Below are 12,908 nucleotides of genomic sequence, written 5' to 3'. Positions count from 1 at the left end.
GACGGTCCGAGTGTTGTTCGGAACTTGTATATATGCGAGCTTATCTTGAAAATGTCGTAAGCGAGATTCAGGCATCTGTTAAATATCTTGCGTTGTATGATGCCTACCCGCCACACTACCGTACTTCACTTCAATTCACCAAACTTCACTCTGCTTAAAACTGCTACATTCATATCATTTCCACTTCCTACACTACTACTATTTCGGGGGGTCTTCCAACAAAATCTTGCTGTGTACAGATGGACACTTTGTCATCATGTCCCCTATACAGGATGATGCTCCTTACCTCTACCCTTCATACCGGGGGCGTCATAAAAAAATTTATAGAAAAAAGCCGACAAAGCCAAGAAATGTTTTCTTTTACAAAAATAAACCGTAGTTAGCACAATATTCGCACACTCCATTAGTTCATGACCACGAAAACTGTAAAGTAAACTTAAGTTATGTTAAGTTGAAAATAATATAATCATAACATAAATGCGAGTTAAGAATGGTATCATTTATGTCTGCGACTTGCGAAAACTGAAAAGTATTCAAACTATTACTTGGTTGGTAACTGAACACAAATTCGGGAGTATCTTACACACTGTACGTTTTCTTAAATTCTTTGAACTATGTAACGTTATTTGGCATGAGTGCTCGTGCGAAGACTTCTAGGCAATGTATGAGGGAACTGTGTGCTTATTGCGAGCTTTTCAACGTTCTCGATAGCGTAAAAGTGAAATCAAATTTGTATGCCGTTGGAACGTTTACCTACGTTTACCGCTAGGGGCGCTGTTACAACTGCAAACAAATTTGAGCTAACTTTTACGCTATCGAGAACGTTAAAAAACTCACACTAAGTATACTGGTCAGTTGAACAGTTCTACTAGTTAAACCACTTATCTATCTAGTGCGAGTCTTTTGCTGACTGGTAAAATATAAAACGGCAATTTCCATTTTAATTTAGTCGCTCCGATGAAAAATAAAGTTGTACAAAAAAAAACCATTTTTTTTTATTGCTTATATTGGTGGACGAGCTCACAGCCCACGTAGTGTTACGTGGTTACTGGAGCCCATGGGCATCTACAACGTAAATGCACCCCCCACCTTGAGAATCAGATATAAGTTCTAAGATCTCAGTATAGTTACAACGGCTGCCCCACTCTTCAAACCGAAACGCATTACTGCTTCACGGCAGAAATAGGCAGGGCGGTGGTACCTACCCGCGCGGACTCACACGAGGTCCTACCACCAGTTAAAATTACTTATAACTCTCGTTGTTTCTATACCAATTTCGTTCAAAATTAAGAACAATATTGAAAGTTTATCTACGTTATAATTTTTCTTTACAGATGTCTTTGCCTGAATCGTTTCAAGAGGACAGGCTATACTTCGAAGAATGCCTATCATACTTTCAAGATTATCAAAATCTATACAAACACCCGAACACAGAAATATTAGTTGAAAATGTTTTGCAACATATCATTTTGGGAGATTTATCTAAACACGATGTTTTAAATAATAATTTCGAGCTGAATTCAATCGAGGATGAAGTTATGATGAAAACATTTTTGGAGCGCACTCGGAGATTGACAGTGTGTCACGATGACGCTGTCAAAATTGGCGCGGAATTCGATCTCGACGCCCCAGTTGGCATTAAGAAAAAGTATGAAATTGTAAACTTAGCTAAAGAGATCAAAGGAATCTGTGAAGATGTAAACTGTGGGATGGTTGTGGATTTCGGGTCGGGTTTGGTACGTTCAATTTACTTCCACGAATACATGAGTTCTTTTAAAAAATATATAGGTAAAATAAGACGACCAGCTAACAATATATAGATAGATTTTTTCCCTACCTATGCTGATAGCCTTGAGAAGCTATTTCAGCGTAACCTTAACTAGTAGATGTGCTCACGGGGCTCAAACCGGAGTGATGCTAGTACTAACCCTAGCAAGAGCAGTGCTTCGCATAATCTACCACCGGATCGGAAACGCGACCCACTGAGAAGATGCGGCGAGAAACTCAGTGGGCTCGATAGACGTTAATTTTTGCCTGCAAAGCATTATTTATACTGCCTTGGATATCACTAATGGTATTGAGTAATCTACAGTTTTACCCGTCAAATAGCAATGCTGGCGATGAATCGTTGTTTACCTTAAAACCCTAAAATAAACTACGGTATTTCTGGACAGCTACAAACTATATCTTCAAACGAGGCTTAATAGGTAGCGGCGGTGCTAGTATCAATGTCTAAAGAGAGAGGCAATTAGATCTAAAAGTTCGTGTATTTACGGATCCCCCGATTGACTTAGACTGCTGCAGCTGTGACATTTGGAGCTAGTATAAGTAACACTGGCAGTATAACATCGACACGCTGAGGTTCTCGCCGGATCTTCCTATTGGGTCGCGATAGCGATCCAGTAGCAGAGGTATTCGCGAAGCCATTGCGCTCGATCAGAAGATCTTCCTCGGGCGCTCGGGAGGCTATTAACCAGTCCTATGCCTCCTGGCTGAGCCCATGCTCAGCTACCTGTCCTAGTGAAACCGCAGGATTCGAACACCGTTGCATCGCTCAATACGAGCATAGTTGCCTTCCAATAGTTTAAGCACAATAGTCGCTCTCTTCTCCACAATAGTTCCTCTTACCCTAAAAAAAAAAGAAGATATATAAGCCCTTAATAAGGCCTGCCGTCTTGTATGGATCAGCTTGTTGGACCACTAAAGTGGCGTATGAAAGGCGATTACATGCAGCAGAGATGCGAATGTTGCGATGGATGTGTGGAGTAACGAGAATGGATAGAATACAGAATGAATAGGTTAGAGGAAGTCTGAAAGTGGCACCTGTGACAGAGAAGCTAAGAAGTGCGCGTTTGGGATGGTATGGACATGTGATGAGACGAAATGAGAATGAGGTTGGTAAGAGAGTGTTAACTATGAATGTGGAAGGATATAGAGGAAGAGGTAGACCTAAGAAGAAATAGAGGGATTGCGTGAAAGACGGTAAGAGGGGAGTGAGCGAAGAAATGGTATATGATAGAAGAGTATGGAAGGAGAAAACATGTTGCGCCGACCCCAGGTGACTGGGAGAAGGGCAGGATAATGATGATGATGAGTCGCTCTCTCCGTTAATATTTAAGATAGATCTAGGGCAGGTACTAAATAAATACTTTTGATTTTTCAGGGCTATCTGGATCAATATTTACATTCTATTAGTCAAGTCAAAATCTTAGGTTTGGAATGTAACGACAGTCATTATGTCACCGCCAAAAAACGCCAAACGAAATACCACGAGAGTTCGTCAGAGCATGTAAAGTTTATTAAACACACAATAACTAATGAATCTCATACACATATTAGTCAGTTTTTAAAAGATAATTTCCCTAGTGAAGCGAATTTTTGCATAGCTGGGTTGCACGCGTGCGCTGATTTGACAGTTGACGCAATTGATACTTTCGTTAAAATGGCCGACGCACATTTAATTATTATTATGCCCTGTTGTTACCATAAAATGTCACAGAAAGAAGGAAATTTCATTAATTTTCCGTTAAGTTATTGTCTTAATTATATTTACAAAGATTATAAAAACACTGTGCGTTTTAATGTTCCATTTTTAAGATTGGCAGCACAGCCAACGAGTTGTGGAGATAATATGTCTGATTTGGTTTTTAATATGTTGGCCAGAGCTGTATTGCAGTCATACGCAGCTAAACGTAAGTTAATTTATTTTTAAATACCCCCCTTTTTAACCATTTAAATTTAATCTCTGTGATCTTAAAGTGTATACCTGAGAAGTTGGGGACCATCAGGAGACCGGAAATTAGCACACTTAGTGAACGACAGTCACAACCCAAAAATTCTAATGTTCTCAACATAGCGACGGTTCACAAATGGCAGCCCGCGCAAATAAGATAAATCATATTTTTTAAATTAATACTACTACATATGACAGTGTGTGATGATATTAAATCGATACTTCTGAGTAAATAATAATTTAAAAGTAAATTAGTTTTCTAAAACAGCGCTTTTACCAACCTTCGGATTAGTTTACTATTTCCAATATGTCAATTTGTTCGGATAATATGTGTAAATTTTTTTTACAGACAATTGCAAGGTTAAAAGAAAAAGACGAAAAGCCGTCAAAGTAAAAACAATGAACAATAATTTTGAGTCCTACGTTCAAAACGCCGTAACAGATGGTTTCCGTTTAGAAAAAAACGAGTCCAATTCGCCAAATAAAGCTGAAAGCATCATTTTTGACAACAACGAGCTGCTGTCAATGTGGCAGGAGCTATCAGATTTGACGTTAAAAAAGGCGGGAATTTTGATCAAAATGCAAAACGCCATGCAGCCAGTGCTCGAGAATTTTGTACTCTACGATAGAATTGTTTATTTGAAAGAAAAGGGTGTGGTCAAATGTAAATTTAAGAAAATATTTGATGAAAAGCTTTCACCTCGATGCTTAGCATTGATAGCTTATAAATCATAAATAAAAATAATGTTTTTATTATTATTCCAAGATGTTATATTTTTTTTATTTTTTTTATTGCCTTTTTAGGCAGACTAGCATACGGTCCACCTGATGGTGAGTGGTTACCATCGCCCATGGACTTCAGCAATGCCAGGGGCAGACAAGCCGCTGCCTACCAAGCCAAGCCGCTGTTATTTCTTCATCTACTCATCCGGATTTTACCCAGTTCTAAAGCTGCATTACGAGTCCGTAGTAAAGTTATAGCGATATAAAGGAGCCAATGAGGCTTATTTAAATTAAAAAAAATCTATTTGATTTTATTCATTTTACCCATTCTCTTTCGATATATCGATCCGCTTATCAATTGAAACAAGATTCTTATCACGAGACAAATAAAACACGGATTAACAACAATACAATTTTATTGGTTATACACATTATATCTTTACATACAGCAACAATTACGATAATATCATTACAAGAATGCTCAAAAACTGCAAGTTAACCTTTTCTAAACACTAAACAATCTAACAGTCCTACATAATTAATTACACGTTCAACTAAATGGTTTTTGAACACACTTAAAATGGAAGACACGTTTCGTAATTTACAATATGACATTGAAAATAGATTTTCTCTTTTAAACATAAACATAGAAGCGCATTCATTGAACATTTAAAATTTAATTTTAAATTAAATAACAATATTTCTAAGATTCTCGGTTATAGTAACCAAGCAAAGATAATACGTAATAAAGCTTTTAGCTCAAATCAATTATGTAATTATTTACGACACGTTGCACAGAAGACATATTATGAGACTCATTATACTCTATCTGAGTCGACTATTATCAAAGCCGGCAATGTGACTTTTGGACAATTATTGGTAAATCATAAAAATGAATTATTGACTTTGTATTCCATTGGCAGTCACAAAACTCTTCTGAACGACATCTTAGATAAATAACAGGTTCAGTATTAACCTTTATTTAATGCAGGTTTTGAACCGCATTCTTTGAAGGAGACGATTATATTCATATCAATCTGTATTGACATATCAATAACATTTTTTTGTCCAAATGCACAGATTGCCACCTTTGATAATAGACGACTCATCTAATCTACAACCACAACATAGACCAACTACACATAACTACGTACTAAAGTTAATTGAGTATGAAAAACTTTACTAGGTGTGTTAATAATGTAAATTAAGACGCGTGTGTTAATTTTATTCTCGAGCGGCTAATGTTAAATAAAATAAATGCAATCGTTGCTATTTAAATTTACAACTTGCCGTTAGTTGAAAGAGCTTGCAACAACGAAACTAATCCATACCCGATCCTGTGGACCGAATGGTAAACAGTCAACGTCGCCCTCGACACGTCATTACGGATCCTCCCGATCCATTAACGGTGCTTTTAGGTACCTCAAGCACCGGTCACCGTCCTCGCCGAACCCGTCCGCTTGTGACGAAGGGCTCGACGAGTGAATTAACCCACAGACACAGCCCACTGAGTTTCTCGCCGGATCTTCTGTGGGTCGCGTTTCCGATCCGGTGGTAGATTCTGGGAAGCACTGCTCTTGCTAGGGCCAGTGTTAGCAATACTTCCGGTTTGAGCCCCGAGAGCTCACCTACACGCTAGGGTGAAGTTGAAATAGCCTCTCAAGGCTATCAGCATAGGCAGGAAAAAAAAAACTAATTGTTATGTTAATGACCCGATAGACAATAAGGTAGATACTTCTACTGCCCATCTGGAAGCTAAGTGGGCTAATAATGTTACCAGCATTAGCGCGCAATACAATAATCAGTCGATTTCTGAACTCCATCAATGATTATAATTATAGTAACACGATCAAACTGTTTGTCGCTTTCACAAATATTACTTTAAACAATCAATAACTACTAACATGAATCTATTATTTTTTTATTAACACATTGAACTGATTCACAAAATACGACTACAAAAGCCAGTTAGTTTCTATAGACATTCTCATATGTAACCAATAGCTTCATGATGATTTATGTTGTAGGATGTAGAAGAAAACTTTTTGCTTGCAACTGTTTCATGTACTTGATTATCACTATCTACATTACAAATTTCCAAAGATTAAAGAAGCTAACCACATGATTTTAAATGTCTGCAAATCGCATTTTTAGAATTAAAGTGGCTTAATAAAAAATTTGAAGAAAATGAATTTTATATTTCAAAAAGCGACTTATAAACATATATTCATTCTATCAGTTCAAAAAATTAAATTTTAAAAATTGAAGTTAATAATTTAAATTTTATTTGAAAAAATTAAAGTATAAATTCAAATTTTAATATAAAAAAACACAGTACATACGCATTCCATCTCTGTTAAATCAAGCGCATGCTTTAAACTTTAAAATGTACTACATTACATTTAAAGAACTAAATTTAAACTGGAAAAATTAAATTTTTCAATTATATTTTTGGTGTTTACCAAAAAACAATAATTTAGGGTTAAGCCACATAAATTCTACAGGTAGGATATATCCACCATAAGAAGTACAATACAGATATAGAAAGTCGAGTTGCACAAATGAAGCTATAATAAAAAGTGGAATTTTAAACATTTGAACAAGACATTTCTAACTAGGGTTGTCACCCGTACTTTATAATAAAGTATTGTACGTTATTTAAGGTAATTGAACTCTATAATTTATGTGAACAATAAAGTACACGAGAATAGTTTATTTGGCATGATTCGGTTTCTTTGGGATTTTGAAAAGTTTAGTCATAATATGTATTTTTTTGTAAAGCGAAATACATCGATTTCTCACTCGTCAACGCCACATCGCCTAAGCACTCGTTTTTTTAACAAATATTTCTGAACGCAACTTGATCTCAAATTTCAATAAATTCACTGTCATTAATTGTCATAATTACTTGTTTAATTTGTATGTATTTAAACATAATAATAATAATAAATAAATTGTACTTCATTTTAATACGATATACTTTTTTTCCAACCTATAATAATATAACCAATGTACTTTATCTGCAAAAAAAAGGTGACAACCCTATTTCTAACGTATTCTTGTATTTGGTTAATATTTTGGTATTAAATGATTTTGTATGAATTTTGGTTTGCGTTATCTCAAAATGTCACCAACACATCAATCGAAATTGCGTATAGAAAACCATGAAGCTAGTAGAAATGTAGAAAGGCTGTAAGGAGCAGATATCTATTGCATGCATGTGTTAAAGAATCATAGGACATCTGATAGAATTAATTCTTTCGCAGCTATACTAAAATTCTGATTAATTTACCACCAGTTGATTTCTCGATGTATATGATATAGAAAATTTCTCCCTAAATATATTTACGACTATGGAAGACACGATCCACTTAAGTTTATTTCCTACAATTAATATTGTCATTGTCACATTTCGTTTCTTTATTATATGTACAGATCTTAGCTTATCATTTAGAATAATCTGTCTAGATTATTCTAAATGATAAGCTAAGATCTATTAAGATTATATTGTCTAATATAAATCATAATTGTATTATCTATGATAAAAATTTTTTTAAATAGAATCAATGAAACATGTGCTAAAATTCGTTCGCAATAATAAAACGTAAAAAATTGCCAGGGTGACCAGAAACAGTTTACATAATTATAAAAAAAAAAGTTGTAGTTGAGAATCACAATTTGGAGGTTAACTATAAAAATTTTAATAAAAAAATAAAATTCTCAAGACTATTGCTAATTACTTAGTACTTACCTACATAATCTACTTTATCTATGTATGAGCGGAATGCAAATTATAGTTAATCAAATTAGCTGCTTAACTATTCAATTATGTAATCTTCTTCTTTCTTTCCAATTACCCTCTGCTGGGGTGTAGGGCTCGAATCAAATCCTTCCAATTACATCAAATCACTTCAAATAAATAAAAAAAATTCAACATAAATGAAAGTACAAAACGAACTACCGCCAATTCACAAGAACTAGCCTCCGTCCTGAGAAGAACTGGCAAGAAACTCAGCGGGCATGTGTTTTTGTTTTAAATATTACATCGGTCTTGAGCGCGCACCTTTTAACTCCATGTCCAAGACGCCCATCTCCTGCTCCGACGTCAAGTTGTTCTGGGACGGCCTCTCTTTCTTTTGCCAGACACTTTTCAGGTCAGTGCTGTCTTGGATTGTGAATATCGGGCTTTCTTGATATGTGACCAATCCACTGCCTCTTCCGTGTAAGGATCTCCTTCTCCATTGGTGTCTGCTTGGTGATCAGCCACAGTTCTTTGTTAGTGATCGTCATAGGCCAAAAGATTTTCAAAAGTTGACACAGGCACTTAATCACTGACACTTGAAGTTTTATATTAATTTAATTAAGTAATAGAACATTATTATTATTAAATACAATAAATAAATAATTTTTTTAGTAAATAAATAAATGTTTTATACGAGTAGTACCTATTCTATGTATAAAATAAATAAATACACAAAAATAGTTTAATTTGATTTACGCATATCTTAAAAATATATTATGCAACTTAAATATATTTAATGAACAGCGTGTTACATAATTTCGTGAAGATTAATTTCTCTTTGAGATTAAAACGAAAGCTCTCTGCTATTTTCTCTACTTCCAAAAGCTACATCGAAACACCGAAACAAGCTGAAATCTACGGACTTTTAATTTATTAATATATCTCGACAAAATACAGAATACACGTATTAATTGGCAAAACGGGAGATATGTCTTATATAACATGATTTTATTTATTATTTATTTACAGCAAACCGCTGGGCTAACTAATAGACCGCCACGGATATTCCAGCGGATATCTTACTTAAATTTAATATTATAGTATTATACTATACATTAATTAAGTATCCTAAACATTTATTCTAAGAAATTGTCTAAATAGTTAATAGCATTCTAAACACAAATTGAAAATTACAGAAAGAATAATGTATTTTTTGCAAGAAATGTCTGTGGTTGTAGTATTGTTGTTACTGTTTAAATATGTTCAGTCCATTCAACTAGAGTCAAGTCTACTATGGTCATAGACACCACAGAGCAGTGCCACTGCCCATCTTGAAACTAGAGATTGAAATTACAAATAGTATTTCTAACAGCTGCCTACAATACGCCCGCCAATTTATAAATAAAATTCAAGTGTCTGTTTGTATTATTAATATAACCACTTCTCAATACATGAATATGAATGTATATACGACACATATATATCAAAATGATATTTTCTATAATTTTTGTCTGTCTGTTGATTTCAACGGGACTTTCACTAGCAGATAGCTGGTATAACAAGGAATAACTTAGGCTATTTCTATTTTGTTAAATTCCACGTGGCGCGCAGCTAGTCTCAAATATTAAGTGTATAATCTATGACGCCCGCCATTACTGACGCGTGAACTACAAAATATTTTAATAATATTAAAAGCAACGTCTTAATTCTTACAATAACATTCAAAGCGCAATTACACTCACAACAGCTCCTAAAATTCGAATAACCTATAAATATATTTAATAGCATTTGAAAACATTACGCATTTAAGCTTCTAATAACGATAATGTTATATTAATTTCAGAGAAAACTTATTTTCAGTGTCATATTTTAATGTAAAGTATTTTTTTTCTTCTATTATACGTCATTTGTTTGAGACGGATTAAATTTTTATTTTCAATAACAAACAAATCGTAGAATACTTTGCACAGTTATAAATTATAGACATGTCTACTTAAAAAATCTATTTTTTTTTTCCTAATTTAAGAACGCAGGGTGCAGACTAATTCAAAAGCGGAGATAACAAGAAATATGTTGTTAGAAAATATAAAGAACTTTATAGCTGTACACCCGTCCGCTTCGCTGGCCATTTAAAATTAACATTATTATTTCTCACCCCCACGAAGATTCTCATCATTAACGCCCCCGCAACTGGTGTAGGGAGTCCAACACTCATATAAATATTAGCCTATCCATTAGGTACATGTATTTTCTACATGGATACCCAGTTACAAGTCAATCGGATGCATGGTTCAGTAGTTATAACGGAACATCCGTAAAAACCACTGTAGATTTATTTATATATTAGTAATAGATAAAACGTACAATGTGCTCACGAAAACTCAAACGCCACCTGAGAGATAAGTTTGCGCGACAATTATAGAGTTATAGTAATGCTACCTAAGGTTACATTAAAAACACTAATCAAATCTATTATTTCGATAGCATTTTATGGTGTTATCGAGAATATTCGTCCGCTCTGCACCCTATAGAACAATAAAAATTTGCCAACAAAATTAATCACACGCGTTCATAAACATTTTTTTTTTATTAGATATCCTAAATTAGTTATCTGATCAAGAATACAAATTAAATTGGCTTTTCGCTTGATATAACATGATTTTCTTTTGCCATTACTGTAAAATATTAATAAACTATTTCAATGAATCGACAAGAATAAATTTTAGTCGTCGTGGCCTAAAGGATAAGACGTCCGGTATATTCGTATCGAGCGATGCACCGGTGTACGAATCCCGCAGGCGGGTACCAATTTTTCTAATGAAATACGTACTCAACAAATGTTCACGATTGACTTCCGCGGTGAAGGAATAACATCGTGTAATAAAAATGAAACCGGCAAAATTATAATTTGCGTAATTACTGGTGGTAGGACCTCTTGTGAGTCCGCACGCAGTACCATCACCCCACCTATTTCTGCCGTGAAGCAGTAATGCGTTTCGGTTTGAAGGGTGGTGCACCCGTTGTAACTATACTGAGACCTTAGAACTTATATCGCAGTTCAGTGGGTCGCGTTTCCGATCCGGTGGTAGATTCTGCGAAGCACTGCTCTTGCTAGGGTCAGTGTTAGCAACTCTCCGGTGTGAGCCCCGTGAGCTCACCTACAAACGTTAGGGTGAAGCTGAAATAGCCTCTCAAGGCTGTCAGCATAGGTAGGGGAATAAAAAAAACCTTAGCTAGCGAGAACATCAATAAACTCGCACCAAGCACACTGGTCAACAAAATAAAGGTGGCGCGTACAACGGTCAATAGGAGAAGATGTTAATCATATTTAGTTAATATAGTTTCTACTTTTTTTTTCGTACATCGAAATGACATCTAAACATTTATACAGCGAATATTAAATGATTTTTAATGGAACCTTTACACATATAACATTATATAAAGCGGTAGAAACTTACTTAGGATTAAAGTAATAGTTTGTTTAATCAACGCTAGATGGCGCTATTGGTTTAATTGTTGCCAGTTGTCAAATAAGAAATTTTCAAGTTAAGCCTTCGTCAAACAGAACGCGTACTTAGCGCCGCGTACTTAACGTCGCGCTCTTCAAATTGACTAGATGAGTCTAACGCTCCTTGACGCAACGCATTCGCCAAATCATAGTGCCTTTCGATAGCAGTGGGAAAATTTAAAAGTATTAAGAAATCGAGTGAACTATTTATATCATTTTTTCGGGCATTATCTACTATTTTAATACACATTCACTCGGACGCTAAAATAAAATTTGTAAAAAATTACATCGCCTGACGTCAAAGCGTCCTAACGCCGCGACAGAGCGCTGCGTACTTATAGCGCTGGGGCTCTGTTTGACGGTATGTTACCATAGTAGTACAACACATCTCGGCGTCATAGCGCGGCGTCACTTTAGCGCTCTGACGCGCGCTAATTACGCGTTCTGTTTGACGAAGGCTTTAAACCGTAACCCATAGACACAATACACTAAGTTTCTCACCGGTACTACTCAGCTGGGTTTGTTTTCGATCCAATGCTAGATTCAGTGAAGCACTGCTCTTGTTAAGGCAGATTTTAGCAAACTCTTTCAAGCTGAGCCTAGTGAGTTCACCTACCAAACCGGTCAAGCCAGAATAGCCCTTGAAAGCTACTGACGAATAACCTCTCCGCAGTGACATGTCAAATGTATGTGTAAGAAAAAAACCCGTTAGATGCCTATGTCAAAAGTCATACGGCAAGCTATGGGATTAAAACGTACAGTTTGCGTTTTTAAAACACAGATGTCACTATTCCAAAGTAAGTTCCCACACTTATAATGACGGACACATATTTAAATTTATTCAACAACAATGTCCTGACCGAGGCGGTCCATCTCTGAGAGTAAGAAGTCCACGTCCTTTTCCGTGACAGCCGCCGACGATATTATGTTCCTGTAATTTGGATGAGAATTTAAAACTCACTCCCAGCGCGACTCGACGTCGCAATCTGGATCTATGTTTAGCTTCATGGATCGTTTAATTGAAGCAACGTTATGAAATATAAACTATACATCTATATACACGCCCATATATACACCATATATACACATATTGACGCAAACAAAACACACACACACACTCACACACACACACTCACACACAATGACCTTCTTAAATGATAACACCTAATGATCTCTCAACACTAGTCCGCAGCATCTGTTCA

At 35.5% G+C, this 12,908-nt stretch overlaps 1 protein-coding gene across 2 annotated transcripts in view; it reads right to left on the bottom strand.

Annotated features, from left to right (window-relative positions):
- Positions 1-4,854: 4,854 nt before the first annotated feature.
- The window catches only part of LOC101746611 (glutamate decarboxylase), a 65,960-nt gene continuing 57,906 nt past the window's right edge, over positions 4,855-12,908 (bottom strand). For both annotated transcript variants that reach the window (XM_004924977.5, XM_038016648.2), the window contains one exon: positions 4,855-12,637. In XM_004924977.5, coding sequence (XP_004925034.4) covers positions 12,544-12,637 — 94 coding nt within the window. In that variant the 3' untranslated portion in view covers positions 4,855-12,543. The remainder of the gene's footprint in view (positions 12,638-12,908) is intronic.

The sequence above is a fragment of the Bombyx mori genome, chromosome 2 (genome assembly GCF_030269925.1).
Source record: "Bombyx mori chromosome 2, ASM3026992v2".
Classification (NCBI taxonomy): Eukaryota; Metazoa; Arthropoda; class Insecta; order Lepidoptera; family Bombycidae; genus Bombyx; species Bombyx mori.
The sequence above is the reverse complement of the archived record's forward strand: the minus strand, read 5'-3'. Positions and strand labels throughout refer to the sequence as shown.